The sequence below is a fragment of the Miniopterus schreibersii genome (genome assembly GCF_964146895.1).
Source record: "Miniopterus schreibersii genome assembly, chromosome: 6".
In the NCBI taxonomy this organism is placed as follows: domain Eukaryota; kingdom Metazoa; phylum Chordata; class Mammalia; order Chiroptera; family Miniopteridae; genus Miniopterus; species Miniopterus schreibersii.
Window position 1 is genome coordinate 55,014,908 of NC_138107.1, and position 19,760 is coordinate 55,034,667.

At 36.6% G+C, this 19,760-nt stretch overlaps 1 protein-coding gene across 2 annotated transcripts in view; it reads right to left on the reverse strand.

The window, feature by feature from the left end:
- Positions 1 to 19,760, reverse strand: part of SESN1 (sestrin 1) — an 89,682-nt gene that overhangs the window by 17,869 nt on the left and 52,053 nt on the right. Inside the window, exon 1 of one of the 2 annotated variants that reach the window (XM_081139844.1) lies at positions 3,100 to 3,326. The exons of the other annotated variant lie outside the window; for it this stretch is intronic. Coding sequence (XP_080995970.1) covers positions 3,100 to 3,201 — 102 coding nt within the window. The 5' untranslated portion in view covers positions 3,202 to 3,326. Of the gene's footprint in view, positions 1 to 3,099; positions 3,327 to 19,760 lie in introns of those variants that run through there. 2 annotated transcript variants of the gene reach the window in all.

The window sequence follows — 19,760 nt, forward strand, 5'->3', positions numbered from 1 at the left end:
ACCTGAGGAGGATACAAGAAAATGATATGATCTTTTCTACTTAATTTCATGCCCAAGAGAGACAAAGGGTTGACCTGGGGTGCTACTGATGAGCCATGAGATTGCGTCCCAATTTATTGAACTCCAGATACTGGCGGGGAGCAAATCATTGATTCCATGTAACCTCCCATTGCACACAAATTGAATTCTAACTTCTGGGAAAAGAAAACAAGTGATAATTAACCCAAAAACAGCCAGGAAGTCTAGTTCTAGAGATAGGGTTTTTTTTTGAGCCTCTTTAAGAGGTTTTGATACCTTAAAAGTCCCTTTATATACTGTTATTATACAACAGTATTCTTGGTCTCTAAAAGGTTAAAAGTTTCAATTTTCTGGAAAACTCACTTTTGAAGCACTGCTTTTCCTAGTTACATGACAAATTAGTTACTACCCTATTTTCTAGCAGGTGTTGATCAAAAAAAGGCACCGCAGGTTTTCAATGGGGTAATCATAAGCTAAACTAAGTGCATTTCATAACTTCCTAAAGGTTACTTCAATTATGACTTCATCTGTGTCTGTAAGAAACTGAATTACAGACTTTGATAAAATTTTTGCCAATCCAGATTCTAGGAAGCAAAACTGCCAATAGAAAGTAGCCTTATTGAAAAACAGATGTAGATGCTAATCACAGCATAAATGTCATTGGCTCTTGGTGAAGGTGTGGCTGGAAAAACTAAAAGGAGCTAACAGTCCTCTCCTCAACAATTCTCCTAATCAGCATCTTTGAAAGAGATAGTAACAGCCTCTACCATCACAATATTGCTGCAAATCTCTGACATAGTATCATTACTGTTAGTAAAATACTTTCACAGTATGAAAATTCTTAGCAAATGTTGACAGTACCACAGAAAGACTATGTATATAATGTATCACTATGAAAGTACTGTTCTAATGAGATTTTAAAAATTTGTTAGATACATTTATAATCTATATAAGTGAAAGAATGAACAATTTGCCACAAATGCAAAATGAAAGCATTTGTTGGCTTATAGCTTCTACCTACTTGCAAAACTAGTTAAAAATTAAAAATACTCAGATCATTTCAATCATTATATTTTTCACACTGCACTTGGTACATTTTAAAACTGTATAGATGTTTTAATACTGATAACCACAACATTGATATTAACTGGACTATGTGCTTTTTGAGGCATTTCAACAAGGCAAAAGTATATTGTATAAAAGTGAAAGTTCTCATCCCACTCCCCCTTCTTAAGGAGAATCACTGTCTATAGCTGGGTGCCTTTTGACATTCAAAAATTTTAAACAGAAATAAATCTAGAAGTGTTATAAAGAAATATTCCTGTTATAATAAAACATATTAGTGTTTCTTTAAAATTGTCATTAACTCTACTAGGGAATTTAGAAATATGGAAAGTTCAGGTATCTCATTTTCTAGTATCGAGTCTTTTATGAACTATATTCTAGAAAAATAAACATTCACTGACGTCAAAGTACTAGATTTGTAAGGCTGACTTAGGTCCTATGTGTGCCCTATACTTTTAGTCAGGAGTTTCATTCCTGGAAGTGTTTAATATAAAAGCACCATGAAGCTTACTATTTGAAGGAGTTGTGTTATTAGTTCTTCTGTAAAGTAAATCATTTTCCTATAAAGCACTGCTTCCTAATTTATCTTCTCACATGTTGGATGTGTTAAAAACGAAATACAACTATACAAAGCTTCCTGGTTTCCTGAACATCATCCCATGAGCACAATCCCTTGGGTAATCAATGTTCAAGCTAAAATGTATCTCTTTATCTTCCAGTTTACATGGCTATATTTAGAGAGTCTAGACTTGGGCAAGAACCAGGATTCTGCAACACAGATATAACCAGAAATAACAGATCTATTCAAGCACAATTATTGGGGTTCACTTCTCAAAATGAGAGAAGATCTGTATGGCCTGCAAACAGAAACTGTAAATGCTATTCGAACACCTTCATGGTGTTTTCTCTTTGGTAGTTTTCAAAGTAAGGTATAAGAGTTCTTATTTTGTTGTGTTTTTTTGTGTATGTTTTTTAGGTTGTTGTATTAACTGTAAAGAAAGAGCATATTATATGTCCATGAATGTTAAAATCTAGAAAAAGTATTTGTTATACAACCTTCAAGAGAAAGTGTCTTTATTTAGGTTTACATGAATATACAAGTATTCTCATAATGAAGATTCCATTTAAAATACTATGAATACTAAAACTGAGTCATTTTGGTAGGCAAAGCTGCAGAGAACTTACTTTGTATTTAGATTTCTTGAACTGAGGCAATACAGCAATCTGATTTCAATTCAAATTTTAATGACTATTTCTCTACTTTGTCCTTGTTACTTTCTAAATCAAAGCCTTTCAAAGGTTCAAATTTTACAGTTGTATTAGTAACTCTCAAATGGTGCCCTATTTGCAAACACTTAGGAAAAATACAAAATGTTACAATTAGCTCCTTCTGAAGGCCAATTCAGACACAAAAGGGATGGTAATAAACAAGAGTAAACGTTGTGCATAACGTCACGGAGCTGGCAGAACATACCTACTCTAGGCACTATCATCTTTTAACTGACTCAAATGTACTTTTTTTTTCTTTTTCTTTCTCTTTTTAAGTAGGAGGCAAAGGGAGTGAGGGTCACTGAATAATCTGGTTTGACAGGACGCTGAGGGAAAAAGTCCACAGGCTGTTCTACCGTGAGACTGGAGCTTTGTTCGGTTTCTGACTTGTGGAGACTTGCACGGAAGGCAACGTTATTTACGTTTCGGAGGCTTCCATTTAAATGACCGAGACAGCTGTCTCTTCCAGCCCGGCAGCTTTCGCCCGGGGACCACAATGGGAAACGTCTCCCCCCGCCCCCGCCAATCACAGGTGGCCCCTTCACCTGGGGGACGCCGGCCAGCCCGAGACGCCCCTGCCGCGCAGGGGGCCGGCCAGGGGCGCCCTCCCAGGAAAGCGGTCTCCGAAGCTGTGAGGGGGAACCGGCGCGGGGGTGACACGACCATCCTGCAGCCCAGGCAGCTCGGGAGGGTACCAGCTCGCTCCCGCCCCCGGGCACCCGCCCGCCAGGCCCCTCGCCCAGGTACCTCGTCCTGGCCGCGGCCCCCGCCGCACTGCTTGCAGCCCAGCAGCTCCGAGACGGCCAGTGAGGCCGTGTACGCCTCGTTCGCGGCGGTGGCCAGGCGCATGTCGGCGCGGAGACGCTGCGAGCAGCCCGGACGCTCGGGAGGACGCGAGCGCTGGGAAGACTGCCGGCCCGGCTTCGGGCTGCAGCGCCTCGGTCGGCGTCCGCGGCGGGGGCGGCACAGCCGGGAGGGGGGCCGACAAGCGGGCCGCACCGCCCAGCCCGGCTGTCACTCCGCCCGCGGCGGCCGCGCGCACCAATGCGGACCCGCGGCGCCCCGGAGCCCTGCCCTCTCAGCGCGGAGGGGCGGGCGTTGGCGGGCGGTTCCGACGCGGACCCGGCGAAAAACAACCTCCAGGGGCCCAGCTGCCGAGGGCAGCTAACGCTCAGGTCCGGAAGGGGCTCGGGCGGGTGGGAGGTGAGCGTGCACTGCGGCGCGAGTCCTCGGGCTTCAGTGAAAGGCCAATGCGCCCGTGCCCGGTACCTGCAGCCGAGAGCCTGCCCTCCGTCCACCCGCTCGGGTCCATTCACCTAGAGCCAGACAGCAACCAACCTCTGGGCTGGCCCTCACCACCAGGAGGAATCAAGTTCGTTTTACATTTTATACACTATTGAAATTTCCCTTCTTCCTTTCCAATGATGCCCAAACAACGCAGAATGGACGGCAGAATGCAGGAGGAACTTCGGAACCATGGCCTGCCTATCTATATCCAATGTAAAATTATTTTTGGTAAGACATATAGAAACTATAAATATCACTCTCCTACACAGATAAGATTTGGTAGCAGATCTCTGAATTTTTTCTTTTCATGTATATTCGAAGGCTTTAAAATGTCTAATGTTCCCTCCTAAGCGCCTTGGGTTCTAAAGAATTTCTCTCTGAAATCTGATGAGGAACTTGAGAGAACACAAATCTCTCAAATCCTGTGTCAACACTATTTCCTTACATGACTCCATTCACTTGTAAAAATAAAATCCTAAATTAGATCTCTTTTTGCATGTTTGCCCTTGTTTTTTTAAAAAGCTTACATGCTCAGGTTTTTAAAAAGTTGGAACATTCTGACAAGGAAACAAGTGGAGTTAAAAATAAAAAAATCCTCACAGGCACAGAACCAGGACTTATAAATGAAAATAAGTTTCAGTTTTAGGAGTAAGATTACAATGTCTCAGACAACACTGTTACTCTTTTTGCTCAAACTGTCATATTTTAAAAGTAGCAGGTTAAAAAATGGTTACTTTTTATTTATATTCCCAGATCAATAAGATGTTTGTTCTCATAAACTACCTTTATAAATTGCTAAAGCATCCAAAATATTTTTACTGGTCATGAAAAGCAATTTGGGGCTAATAGCATAGAAGAAAAGGCTATATAGAGGCTTCCAAGCTCAGAGGGAACTCTGAGCACAGCTACAAAAACAAGTATTATAATCAAATGCCCACTCAGCCACAAACAGGCAAAAATAAACCCAGCAAATCATCCAATTTGCAGCAATATGACGTGCCCTCCAAGATAAACTGATCGTACATGAATATCGGAAACACAAATGGATTTGTTGTATAGGGTTGTGAGCTATAAAGCTAGTTAGATAATGAAGTACGTGAAAAATGATGACTGGTTCTAAAGAGCTGGGCTGTGATTTTATTTTCTGGAAGGAGTAAAACAGTGGGGTTAGTTATCTAGTAGGGCATAACCTTGTTTGTGGCATTAAAATTATGTCATTTGCAAAGTGGAGGATGCTTACCTTTCTATTTTTTAATGAGAGGCAAGGGGAAAGCATGCATTTAGCTAACCCAAAAATGGTTTAATATAATTAAATGCAAATTAAAACTTCAAACTGTATACATTTAAGTCGTGTTTGATACTTAAGGTTGCCTCCAAATAAATCTCCAGTTACCAGGAATTCCAACAAATGTATTGACCTGAAAATATCACTGTGCAGATTTCACTTCTATAAATGTTTTGTTCCAAATTGTGGATGAAAAGGGACCACATGCTAACCTGACAAGCTCAGGGAAGGCCTGTGTGGCAGCCTTGCATACTCAGTGACCTAAAGTAACCACAAAGGATGATACGGAATTTAAAAACTTTTAAACTAAAAGCAGTTTATGGCAGTTAGTCATGTCCTAGGCTAAAATCTTCCCTGACAAAAATCAATCTTTACCTTAACTAAGCCTGTCTGTAGTCTTTTCCATCTAGGATAACATTCCCAAACCCCTCAGGGCACAACCAAAGCACCAGGGCAAAGAGTACAAATCCTCTCCTAGCTATTGTTGTTAATTGTTGACTGTTAACTATTCTGTACCCACCTGGGTAAAGATGTATGTGTCTATAATTTTATTTTTCATCCAATCCCAGAAATTTCCCGGCTCTGCTTTCTCCCACCTCCCTAATCTATCACTAATGATTTCATGTAACTCACTTGCATCTTCTCTTTTGAATTGTAATGTATAAAATAAGGTGCAAAGCTGCCATTCTCTGGAGCATTATCTCAATGTGTTCAGATTTTGCTTTCCGGAAATTGTCGACAATTTGGCTCAAATAAACTCACAAAAATTCTTTACAGGTTTGAATGTTTCTTACGTTGACAAAAATCATTCAATAAAAAGTTTGTACTTTCCAAAGATTTCACTTCAAGTAGGCTGGATGTCCTGAAGTTGCTTCTCCTAATGAACCCCCAGTGCTAGGCACATGACAGGCATGCAATAAACATCTGCTGAAAAGATGAACATCCTGAGCACAGAACAGTAGTTGGAAAGAACTATGTTTTTGATATTTACCACAGGTTATCAATGTAGGCCAGTAGCTATTTTATAAAGTCTGCTATTTAAACATTTTATTTCTTCTAAGAAGAATCTGACATCTAATACAAGAAGTAATATTAATTCTGAAATATTTCCTTCCGTCTAAAAATATTTTGGTAAATTAGCTGTACCAAAGTGAGGTTTCTGTATCTGTCATTAGCAGTAATGGTCTCAACTCTAATTTTCTCAAAAACAAGCTGATACACTGACATAAAAGCAGAGTGGTGTCAAATCACTTAATCTGAGCAGAGAACTATGAAGCATTAAGAGTCCAGACTTGGAGCAGTGGGTCAAGATAGGCTTCCTAAGGAAGAAACATCAGAGTTGAAGCTTAGGGAATTGGAAGAGGCCTTGGTAAGAATTGTGTGTGTGTGTGTGAGAGAGAGAGAGAGAAAGAGAGAGAGAGAGACTTGAGACAGAGAGCGAGAGAGAGCAGAGAGAGTAGAGACAGTTCTAAGCAACAAAACCAGCATGTACCAAAGGTCCAGAGGCAGGGGAGAGAGTGAGAGTGGTCCATTAGGGAAGCAGAATAAAGGAAATTCATTGGGTCTGCAGCAGAGAGGGTATGGAGAGTAATGGAGTAGTTTAGGTAAAAGATAAAAACAATAAGGGGGACTTGTTAAAGAGTCATTAAGGAAAATACATTTCACTCAAGTGTTTTGTGGAGTTATTCAAATTTTAAAGAGTAGAATGACATCAGATTTGCATTTCAGCTAGGGTTTAGCAAAATATATTGGAAAGGGCAAAACCAGAGGCAGGAAGATGAGTTAGGGAGGGTGTTGAGACAATTCTGGCAAGGCGAGAGGGTGGCCTGAAAACAGTGGGAATTGAAGCAAAGGGTAGGAATGAGGGTGGATTTTGTTTCTCCGACATAGGTTTCTTGAGAAAGGAAATCACGCCTCATTTTTTTGTTTTTGAAATTTAAGAGATAAATCTCAAATTATCTTCCTCTCCTGATCAAATGGCTTTCCCTAGTCATTTGACTTGAAAAAAATTTAGCTAATTCATAAAAAAGAATAGACATATTTTAGTAGAAAGAATACTTACTAATCAGGCCAAAGGCATAATCATGTTTTCATGGACCACATATTAAACCTTAAATTTTCTCATTAACCCAAGGAATTATATTAAAATACTATCTACTTGTAGATCTATTCATTAGAATAGGAATTATATTTAATAACTGATTAGGCCTAACCAGTCTGGCTCAGTGGTTACAGCATCAGTCCTTGGACTGAAGGGTCCCTGGTTCAATTATGGTCAAGGGCATGTACCTTGTTTGCGGCTCGATCCCTGGCCCTGGTCGGGGCGAGTGCATGAGGCAACCAGTTGATGTGTTTCTCTCACATCGATGTTTCTCTCTCCCTCTCCCTTCTACTCTCTCTGAAAAGCAGTTGAAAGAATATCCTCAGGTGAAAATTTGAAAAAAAGAATAATAATTAATTAGAAAACACAAAGGGCAATGGTTTCAGCTATTAAACCAAATAACTTTAAGAGTGGGAGTAGAATTCGTTACATTTATGTGGTTTAAGCATTCTTTAAAAATGTCCTATTGTCATTTAAAACATTTCATTTAGAACGAATGCTGGTTTATAAAATTACTTCTGCTTACTAACTTTGTCAAGATATTTCTCCTCCAGCTGATATCTTCCTGTTTTTGTGTATGTAGCTTGTCTGCTAAGCACTTTTTTCCTTTTAACATCATGTTTTGGGTACACAGAGATCCTTTTAGCACTGAACTTTAATTTTACATTGTTCTTATCTGTCCTCTACGTTTTTCACTTCTTCAATTTAATTTTTAGAGTTATATGACTTATAAAGGAGCAAGAATGTTGACAAATTTTTGCTCTCTTTCTCTCCTTTAGGGTTCCTTCTTTGATTTATTTATTTTTAATTCAAGAATAACTGACATTACATTACTTTCAGGTATATAACATGATTCAATATTTGTACATATTATAAAATGATCACCACAATAAATGTAGTTAACATCTGTCACCATACATAGTTACAAATTTTTTTTTTCTTGTGGTGAGAACTTTTAAGATTTACTCTCTTAGCATAGGGTTTCTTCTTTTAGAAATGCAGTTTTAAATCTCCACATAGGCTTTTGGAAACAGGCCATCCATCACCCATATCTGTAAATAAGCAATATTCTAAACAGTGTCAGTGGTTTTAAATTAGAGAATCACTTTCTCCCAAAGAATAAGTGTGTTCAGTCATGGTCAAGTTTTCCAGGCTAATGATAATAAGACCAGTAACTTATGAATTCCTAAGCATGCATTAAGCACTTTATACTTATAAGGCAGATATAATTATTTCTGTTTTACACATTTATAAAACAGAAATTCATAAAGTATAGGTAACTTGTCCAAGGTTATAAAAGTACTAAAATGCAGCCTGAGAATAGAACCCAGGTCTGTCTGAATCCAAAGCAGCAGAAGCTGGCCTGCTTCTTTTAATGAATATTTTAAAAATGTTGATAACTACACATTAGCCTAAGTTCTTGATTGTGATGACAAGCAGAGGACAGGAAGAAAGAAAAGCTTAGCTCCCTTGTTTATACTCAGGGTGAGATCTGATTTGGGGGGGGGGGGCGCGAAATCACAGAATGAGTGATCTTGGTCTTTGAGAGCTCCTCTTCTCTGTTTCTCTATCCCTGCACTCCTCTCAGTGTCTCTTCCCAAGCGTCTGGTGACTTTATGCTACCCAAAGCTCTTTCGATAAATAACTCACCTGAGTCTACCCAACCTCTTAAATGCTCCTCACATTATCCTTATTCCTCTTAGAATAACTGGTAGGTGTTAAGAAGAAAACAGGGTTCTTAAACTAATGCGCACTGTTTATTGTATGAGGGCTGATATCTCACACTAATTTATTTATTTAGTCTGTCTCAATAGAACGTAAGCTCCGTAAGATCAGAATGTTTGTCTTTTTTGTTCACTGCTATATTTCCAATGCCCTAATACCAGCACACAGTAGACCTTCAATCCGTATGTACTGAATGAATGAGCTCTGCATAGATGTTTCCATAAAAAAAAGAAAAAAAAGCCTCACTCAATTGAAAGCATAACAATGAGTTTCAAGTTCGATATTCAATTTATAAAAGATGTGGGCCATCTAGGTGAACATTTTTGAAGGCTTTGGGGTTACTATATAAGCAGGCAGGCTCTGCACGGGAATCAGATTGTGCTTGGGTTCAATTCTGCTAAGCAGCTTCTATTTTTCATAGTCTCTCCTCATCTTCTTGGGAACTCACAGATACTCCCAAGCTTCTGTGATTTTTTTTCTGTGCCTGCTCTCTTTCACGACACCAAGATCGCAGCTATAGAGGTCAGACACTGCCTGTACACGTACCATTGTTTGACAAGATTCATAAACATTTTGTAACCAAGTTTGACTTTATACATCCTCTAGCCTATCTAAGGTGAAATGACAAGAATGTGTCTGTTGAGATATCATAATTAAATGGGAGAATTCATTCAGAAATATTACAACTTTTAGGGGCTAATTACTTTTTGGCATCATTGTTGAGTTAAATAAGGAACAGCTTTAATTTGGAATAGGCTCAGGTACAGGAAAAAGGTGAATGTAATAGGAAATAGAGAGTACTTTATCCCATATTGTCTTAGGAGCTACTGAAGGTTTTAAAGAAGGAGAAAAAGGAAATGATACAAACTAAAAAAGAAAAAAGCTATTTCTCAGACTATGCATATATACTAACTATACTGCATAATTTTTTAAAAATTTTATTTACTGATTTGAGAGACAGAGAGAGAGGGAGAGAGACATCGATTTGTTGTTCCACTTATTTATGCATTCATTTGTTAATTCTTATATGCGCTCTGACCAGGGATCAAACCCACAACCTTGGGGTATTGGGATGACGTTCTAACCAACTGAGCTACCCAATTACTAAAATAGTAACTAATCGAGGGGCTGGATTTCATCTATACCTAAAAACAGGTGAAAATATTTTTTAAATTCTCAAAGTTCTTCTGTTAGTGGATACAGGAAAGAACTGGTTTTAATATATAACCTACAATTTTAAAACCAAGGAATATATCAGTCTGGCATAATATTTTAAAAATTACCTTTTCAAAATAGGTTAAAACAAAACCTAATATCTTTAGCTTATCCTGAGTTCACAGGCTTGATGGAATTGAACACTAAAGTATCTATTTCCTTTATAAAATTGAATTTACCCATGGTTAAAATGTTTGGGCTAATTGTATATTAATTAGCTTAATCATGTCTGAATTTTAAATATTTTATTCATACTAAAGATAGTTTTGATTCAAAGAAACAAAATCCTAATGACAATGTCCTAAAATCTCTTAATCAAGTTATTTCTTATTTATAACAGCTATCCTGACCTCCCTATCTATTCCCACCCCCATGATTAATACAGCCAAGCAGTGAATAGAGTTCTACAATATGTGCTTTTCTTGCACAGCTCAAAGAACACCCACTAAGTTCTTTTGTGATAAATCTTTAGTTGTAGGTCCTTTAATCCTTTAAATCACCTTCTTTCTCTGCCTCCTCCTGAGATCTTGCTTTCCAAGAGGGTATTAAGTTGTAGATCCGTATCCCGGTCACAAAGTACAAGGCCACATCTAGAGTCTACTTGCCCGTTACTAAGCATCTTAGAAATAAAATGCCATTCACTGAACTTTCCCATCTGTTCTGCCTTTTAAATCTTAAGGACACCTCTGTGGGCCCGTTCTCCCTTTGCTCAAAGGGTGTGAGTAAATTCAGGGCACTACAGTTCAACAAATAAAGATGTTTATTTTTGCTTATCACTACCATACTTTTTTTCAGCTAAACATACTTAAAAAAAAGAGATAATGCCAGTTTTTGACATAAGCTTAAGTTTGAACAGAATTCAAAATCATTTCATTTGCAGTATTAGGAAATCTGATTTTCCTAATTTTTGGCAAATAATTGAAAAATACTAAAATAGGATTTTATTCAGATTACAAACTGGAGAAGGTAGTATTCTCCCTTAATTTGTTATAACGCTAATTTAAAAAATATATTTTTCATAGGTTTATGTACGGATGCCAGTGCTATTATTTTACTAATTAACAGGAGAAATATCTTTTTTTAAAAATCCTCACTTGAGGATATGTTTATTGATTTGACAGAGAAAGGAATGGGGGAGGGGGCAAAACATTGATTGGTTGCCTACAGTATGCACCCTGACTCCAGACTAAACCTGCAACCTAGGTGTGTGCCCTGATTGGGAATTGAACTGCAACCTTTTTGGTGTATAGGACAACACTCCAACCAAGTCACCCAGCCAGGGCAAGGAGAAATATCTTAATTTGAGATTGGATGTCTTTTATTTAGACTTAAACCCTCACTTAAGTCATACAGATTGGGACTCTGTTAGAGAGCAGTAAATGAGAAGTTATCTAGTTTATTGCCTGAGTTGACAAAACAACAACAAAAAAACAAAAAACCAAACCCAGTCTGGAAATCTCTTTAACAACCCTTCTAGTTTTAGTTCCCTCAAATTTAAAAAGGGCAACTGAACTTCATATCTCAAACTTTATTTCAGCTCCAAAGTTCTAACCTGTTTACATAATTACTGATTTTATCAAGAGTTATATGCTTTAAGCTAACTAGAACCTGGCCTCCTCCTATACCAGCCTTTTTTGTACATTTCAAATTGTATTTCTTAGGATCCATTCCTTATAAATACTCTAGAGATATTATATTAGATTTGAGCTTTTTAAAAATAACCAACAAATGTATATCAATATTAAATACATTGGAAACCAACAAAATAATAATTTGTTGCCACTAATAATTCAGTTACTGGACTAAATAAAGCTTCTTCCACCATCTCCGTGAGCACATGCCTGAATATTCTTGTAAATGTGTTAGTGATTAGGAAGGGTATAGTCAGTGTATTCTAGCCTTTTAAAAAATTCATGCCTGTCTGCATTTGCTGGCGTAAAACTATAGTAGTGAGTGGACCGCTACAGCACGTGAATCCAGATTTCCTTGATGTTATGCATACATGAAAAATCAGAAATAATACCGAACTATAATCCATAGCCCCTTAACTTCAAATTTGTTTAAAACATAAAGCCTCACTGTTCTCACTAATTTGAACTTACAGGCATAATCTATTAATAAAATGTCAGTTTTAGATATTGTATATATCAGAATTCTGGTAATAATGTTTGACTAAACACTATGTTGAAAAAATAATGTAGTAACATACTTGAGTATCACTGTTTTATACATATACCACATCTCCTGATCTGCACACTGGTACTCTCACAGTAGGTTTGGAAGATCCATGCTAGTCTGTAGCTTCCTACATTATTCACCCAAGGCTTGGGTCAGGCTTTAAGGTTCAGGAATGTTCTAAAGGTTTCTGCTGGTTCCAGCAGGGTGCTGGGGGAATCCAGTTCAAAGTCTGATTCCCATCAATACCAAACAGAGGAAAAGCTCTTAGAAGCACAGTGTTTCACAATGGTATACTGAATTGCAAACCAAACTTGCCCTCTAGTAGAACTTTAGCCTGTCCTGGACCTGGTCTATAACTGAGAAGATTATCAATCCTTCTAGCCCTTCTCCAGAAAACACGAGTAAAGTCCATCTTATCCTTCGGTGACATACATGCCAATATGATCAATAATAGCTTTTACCCTGGATCGCAAAGAGTTGATCTAACAAATTTTTCAGTGAAGTACTCTAGAATTTGTTTAAATTAACAATAAGGATATTGTTGATATTCAAATAATCTTTTGTGTTTCTAACAGATAAGTTTTTAAATAATGTATTTGCTCTCTACAATTAGAACTTGCTTTATGTCAGAAAATTCAACTTTCAAATATTCAACAAGATTTCAAAAGTTAAACCACAGTACTTTAATTTGTGCATTAGAAATACACAATTAAAACCTTAAAATATTGCATACTAAGTTTACAAATTGGTAGATATAAGAAATATCTAAGCTTCAAAGGTAACAGAAAAAGTATGTGGATCAGGAGAGGGAGCAAAGCAGAGTCAAAAGCAGCAGGATGTAATTCAAATAGGTCACACTTAACTTTTAACTTTTCCTAAGAAGAAAAAAACAAGCTTAGCAACAGCTTTCAGCCAATCATAGAGCAGACAAACAGGTAGGGACTCAGCTCCAGATACCAATGAGGTCCAACCTTCATTCAATGTTTTGCTGTTTGTTTTCAATTATATAGTGTTAGAGCAGAACAAAAGTAATAAAACACGATGTACTGTACTGGGTTACAAGTAACAAAGATAAAATCTCTTCACCAAAGCTTATCAAAATATCAGATTTTAATAACATACTGATAATTTTGTTTTCATCCTTACTGTGTCAGATACTATATACATTAAAGTTATGTTTAAAATATTAGTGTATTTGTAATAAAATATAGAATTTTGTGGGAAATTTTCTTTCTTGTTTGTGGATAGAGGATAAGGGTGGGAATATCTGTAAGAAAAGATTATTTTTTAATTCCCGAATACTCAATTTCTAAAATTCATGGATGGGGGGGATCATCCTCCAAAATGGTACAGTTCAAACCCAAAAATATAAAATATGAGTAAAAACAACCACATATAAATACAACCTTCAACACAAGCAAGCAAACTGAAAAAATTGCACAGTTCTATGCAATTCTCCCTCTGTATTTCTATCGCTCAATACATCTCCTCCTCCTCTGAGGGAGAAAGTTTTCTGAGAATGTAGAAGGGGTTTTCAGAGTTACAGATGCCATTGCTACGCTGTTTAGTGAAATTCTCAGTATTTGCTCAAATTGACAAAGTGCTACTTGCAACAGAGACACAAAAACACTGTAAAATAGTAGTTAACAGCTCTCTTCATTTTGCTTTTGGCTTGTCAAATTTATAGTGTCCTAAGGCAGTTTCCAATATTTTTGTAAAAATCTTCAAGAACCACCTTTTATTTTTTTCTTTAGGTACTGTTTAGACCATTTGCTGGTTTTAGTTCCCTAAAAAAATAATGATTTTATGAAGATCAGCTTGACTTGTCATATCAATTATCTCCTGAACTCACCATGTACTATAAAACAGGTTTGCTACTAAAACTGTAGGATGCTGTAAAAATGTATATATATATATACTTCCCCTCAATATTTTATGTATTCTGTACACCTCTTGGAAGGTGGGGGAAAATGAAATAATGTTTGGAGACTAGTTTTAGGTTTTATTTATCAGTGATATCCTTACTTCATTCTTTTCCTCTATCCTCAGTTGTCAAAGATAACTAAACTAAGGTGAATCAAGAAAAAAATATAGTTTCACTACAGGTACATCATTTGGGAAAGAGACACTGTATATCATGCTCATGTTTTCCTTAGGCTCTTAAACCTTAATAATTTAAAACAGTGTCCATCCAATTCTTACTGAAAGTTTTATCAATTACTCAGGACATATATCTATACACCATGGGTTGGTTATATGTTTCTGTTAAATTCATGAACCTCTATATGTATGGATATAGTAAACCTATTCATTCAACCAACATTAATTAAGCATCTACTATGAGCCAGTCATTTTTTTCTTCCTAGTCTGTCTTCTTCCATGTTTTCCATATTTTCTTCCTCTCTCCTCCCGCTTCCTTCTTATAATTTCCTATAGTAATCCACCCACTATAGTAATTTTGCTCCAGAAAGGGTTCCTGGACTGAGAAATGGCTTAAAACTACAAAGGCAAAGACGTACAAAGCACTTGGAGAGCAGGATTCTGTGTTATGTTGAACATCTGAATGTTATTCTAGTAGTTAGGTAATTGAGTGCCAGTTGATGGAGAGCTTTAAAATAAAGAACTCAGATTTTACTCTAACATTTGATTCTGTAACTAGATAGATATCACACTTCATAGTTTCAGATTTGATATTATTAATAGAATAGCTAATATGCTGTGGTTAGTATGTATCAGGCACTCTTCTAAAGAATTTTACATATATTTTAATTTATCTAACCCCCATAATAACCCTTTAGGTAGATAATATCTTTACTTTAGAAATGGGAGACAGAGAGGTTAAGTATCTAACCTAGGTCACAGAGCCAGCAGGGGCCTAAGTAAAGATTAGAACTCAAGCCCGCCTGACTCCAAAGCCATGCTCTTTTTACTATACCATAATGATGTGGGGTATTATCCCACCTGATGTTTTACTTTCCTTTCTACTATTAATAGTCCAGTGATTTGATGCCCATCAGGAAGGAGTCCAAGGGACTCTTAGCTCTTTTCTTTATTCTTCTATATCTTCCCCTAAATTATTTTTCCTGCAATTTCTTCTATATGACTAACTGACTGCTCACCTAGCCCTCTGTGACCACCCAAATCACTAGAGCACCATCCTTCTCCAGAAAATATGAACTGGTTCCCCACTGAGCCTACTGCCAAAATAAAAATGCTGCTCCATAGCACCTCTCAATATCCCTTCTCCCTGGCGACTGCCTATCTTATACATGTTAGCCCTATTCCAATTTCCTTTATTTCATCTACCTACTTGTGGTTCCCTTCTAAATCTTTATATATTTCTCCCCAACACTTGAAAACATTCTTCCCTCACAATTTCTCTAAGGATACATTATCATAGCTTCTTTCAAAGGTCTTCTAAAATTTCATCTTCTGTACAAAATTTGGTCATGAATATCTTATACTACTTGACAGTTTACCATGCCAATATTGTCTTTTAATCTCCAAAATACCATCCATTAAGTTTTGGATGGAGTCATAAACATTATTTGTGTATGGGTCTATGTTGTGTTAACAGTTTTGAAGTACAACCTCAGAGTATTTATATGTACCTTTTGGACTATGTTGAGAATACATTCTGTTTCAAATGCAAGGATTTAGGCAGTGGAAATACGTTAATCTTGCTTTGAAATGATAACTATTGGCACATCACACACAAGTGCTTAAAAATACATTTTCATTGTATTATAGGCTTTGTACATAGAACACTAAAAAGAAAGCAACAGGCTTGAGTCTAACCTAAATGAATAAATAAATAAATAAATATGATCTTTTAGCACAAACAAAAGGTAACATTTTATGTAAAAGAGTAAAATAAAAACACAAAAACAAATTGGCATACCATCATTCAAGTCACTTTAACAGACTTAAAACATAAAAAAAATTGTTATTTTTTCTTAGAGGCTAAATATGGTATTGCCTATTCAAAAATGAGAGGCAGAATTCAGAGTGATTTATTTAGTAGGATTAAATACAATGGTGACTTACACACACACACACACACACACACACACACACACACACCCCTTGAAATGTTTTTTCCTACATCTGAAAATCAGCAATTTTGGCCAAAATAGCTGATTATTATATAGACTATAGTAATACCTCATTATACCTCAACTGACTTTTTTTTTTTGCCAATCTCACAAACAGAATCTAGAACAAGTGAGCAAAAAAAGATGTGAAATAGATGCCACAGAGTTTATATACCAAAGTGTATATACTGTACTCAAGAGGAAAACCTTTGTCCTACCTCTTTTTAAAGCAGTTTACTTTTACTTTGTACAAAAGTATAGCAAGCTTGTTTATCTAGTTTCTAAGTCCACAGTGATTTAGGAGGGATTAGGGACTACTGTTTAAACTGAGAGCAGAGAAAAATGTTAGTTAACCATTTAATCACAAGGCAAGAGAAAAATTCTGAAAAGCAGAAATAAAAACTTGAACATAACAGTAGCAGGAGCCATTTACTATAAGTGTACTTAGTCCGGTAAGCCTTAAGGAACTCTGTTAGCAACACTCTTATGACAGTTTAGGGTAATAACTAACCTCCATAATAGTGATTCTTACCCATGTTGGACAAAACAGCTAAAAATATTTTTGTAAGAAATATAACTTAAAATGTATGGGTGAACTGGCAAAGTAACCAGAAATCCTTAGAAGTAAAAGATGACCAATAGGAGGAATCCAAGGAGGTAATGATTATTGAGGCTGGTAGCTATGGATCCCCAGTAACCTAGAGCAGCAGCATAGGGAACAGAAGACAAAGCTTAGAACTTGGGAAATTGGGGGGAAGACCAGTGACCCTATCATAAAGTCAAATCATGAAAAGCTAGTCTATCAATGAAAGCATGAACTAGGAAAAACTCCCATCTACAAAAGGAGATAGAAATAAAAGTGTAGGGGTGCAATCTCCCCTGAAAATTCATAAGCACAAAGTAGCTCACACATGAGGAATTGGGACCTTAATTCCTTATTACCTGCCTGGTCTTAAAACAAAAATAAGGCAAGGATCCAGTTAAAGTGGGTTGGTTATGTTCCCCAGGCTTCAGTCAGAGATACAGATTATCTCTAAAGGAATAAAATTCTCATAAATATGAACTTACAATAAAACATGCCATGAAAAAAGACACCATTAGTAAGGGTCAGAAGAAACAATAATCACCTGACTCAGACCTGCAAGGCTTCAGGTGTTAGAATTATAGATACAGAATTCCAGTTGAATATGTTTTTAAAATTTTTTAATGAAATGGGAAGTATAGGCAAAGAAAAACAAATCATCAAAAAATAATAACCAGACAGATTTGAAAAATGAATACAGATTTTATAGTAATTAACTTAAAATTCAATATAGCATATTTAGCATAACTAAACAGAAAACTATTAATAAACTAGAAAGTAAATATAAAAAAATAATACAGAATGTAGCACACAGAACAAAGAGATGGAAAATATGAAAGAAAAAAGAAAAGATACGGGCGATGAAACTGAAAATCTAATATATATCTAATTGGGGGTCCAGAAGGAGAGAGATGTTGGTTGAGAATTTTCCAGAACTGATTAGAGACTCCAATCCCCATTTTTTTCAGGAAGCACAATGAATCCCATGCAGAAGAACTGAAAGGAAATTCACACCTTGACAAAAAAGTAAAACTAAAAAGTTCCCAGAAAAGAGAAGATCTAAAAGGTTAAGATCTTAAGAGAAAAGCCAGATTACCCACAAAGGAAAAACCTAAGCTGGCAGCCTAATTTTTAACAATGGAAGCCAGAGATAAGGAACAGTATCTAAAAGAAAATGCCTTTTTAAAAAATTTTTTATTTTATTTTATTGTATGGCATATGAAACTATCTTTCAAGAAAGTAAATGCAAGAAACATTTTAAGAGATAAAGAGTAAGACTCTACCACCAACAGATCCTCACTGAAGGAGCATTAGGGAAGGAAAAAACAAAATAACCCTAGAAGGAAGTGTGGAAAATGCTAAACTGTCAAAAAAGAAAAAGTTCTTTGTACTTAAGATTTTCACTTCATGATAAAATTCTCACTTATTTAGAATAGTACATGCCCTAAGGATACGAAATAGTTTTGTGTGAATGTATGCTTTCATTTCTCTTGGCTTGGAGTGGAATGGATGGATCATGTAATAGGTCTAGATTTAACTTTTTAAGTACCTGCCAAACTGTTTTCCACAGTGGTTGCACCATTTTTATATTACTACCAGAAGAGTACAAGAGTTCCATTGGCTCCACCTCTTTACCAACACTTAGTTAGCATGGTCAATATTTTTAATTTTAGTCAATCTAATGAGTGTGCCGCAGTGGTTTTTAGTCAGTCTAATGGGTGTACTGGGGGTGATTTTGCCCCCTCCACGGGGGACATTTGACCATGTCGGGATACATTCTTGGTTTTCACAACTGTTGAGTTGGGGGCGCTGCTACTGGCATGCAGTTGGTAGAGGCTAGGGATGCTGCCAATCATCCTACAATGCACAGGGCTGCCCCTCACAACAAATAATTATCTGATCGCAAATGTCAAGTGCTAAGGTTTAGAAGCCCTGGTGTAATAATATCTCATTGTGTTTTTAATTTGGCTAACGATTGATATTGAAGATCATTTAATATGTGCTTATTGGTCATTTATATATCTTCTTTTATGATGTCAGTCCAAATCTTTTGTCCATTTTTTAAAAACTGGATGATTGTCTTCTTGTTCCTGGACTGTTGGAGTTCTTTATACACTCTGAACACAAGTACTTTGTCTTGTATAAGTGTTGCAAATATTTTCTTCCAATCTGTGGCTTGTCTTTTCAGTTTTGTAATGGTGTTCTTTGAAGATTGTAAGTTTTTTTTTTTGGCGAGGTCCAATTTATCAATTTTTTCTCTAATGTTTTATGCTTGTGTATTCTAAGAAACCTTCGCCTACCTCAAGGTCACAAAGATTGTTTTCCTCTAGAAGTATGTATAGCTTTAGGTTTTACATATTTAAAGATCATATAAATTTTATTACACCTGAAAATCAAACTGTTAAAAGTGCTTCTCTCCAGGGAATGGGACTATATGGTAGGTGCTGTTCACTTTCTTATATATATCATATCTGACTATCTTCCTGCTATAATGACTAAAAATTCCACAGTACAAATAACTTTTTGGGTGGGGCGAATGGAAGGGAGAAATATAGTTCTAATAACAGGGCAAATTTTATTTTTCTGTTCCAGGGACCAAATCTGACCCTAAGGCCTGCTGGCACATTGCATGTATGCAGTTATACTAAGTACTCTGTGGTGATTTCCTAGTACATTAACTCCATACAGCAAAGAGTAAAGTGATCTTTCTTCCAGAGACCAGGACAGGCAAAAATACTGGAGTAAGACAGAGTTCAACAACACAGTTTTATTTCTGTACCCTTGGATCATAAAAAAGCATTTCTTAAAGGCAGTATTAGTTGATGCCACATAGAAACCTAGGAGCACACACCATAAAGACAAAGAGAATCCACTACTTAAAATGACCTTCCTAATCCCAGGCCCTGGCACATAACATGAACTGAACCATGGAAGCAGTGT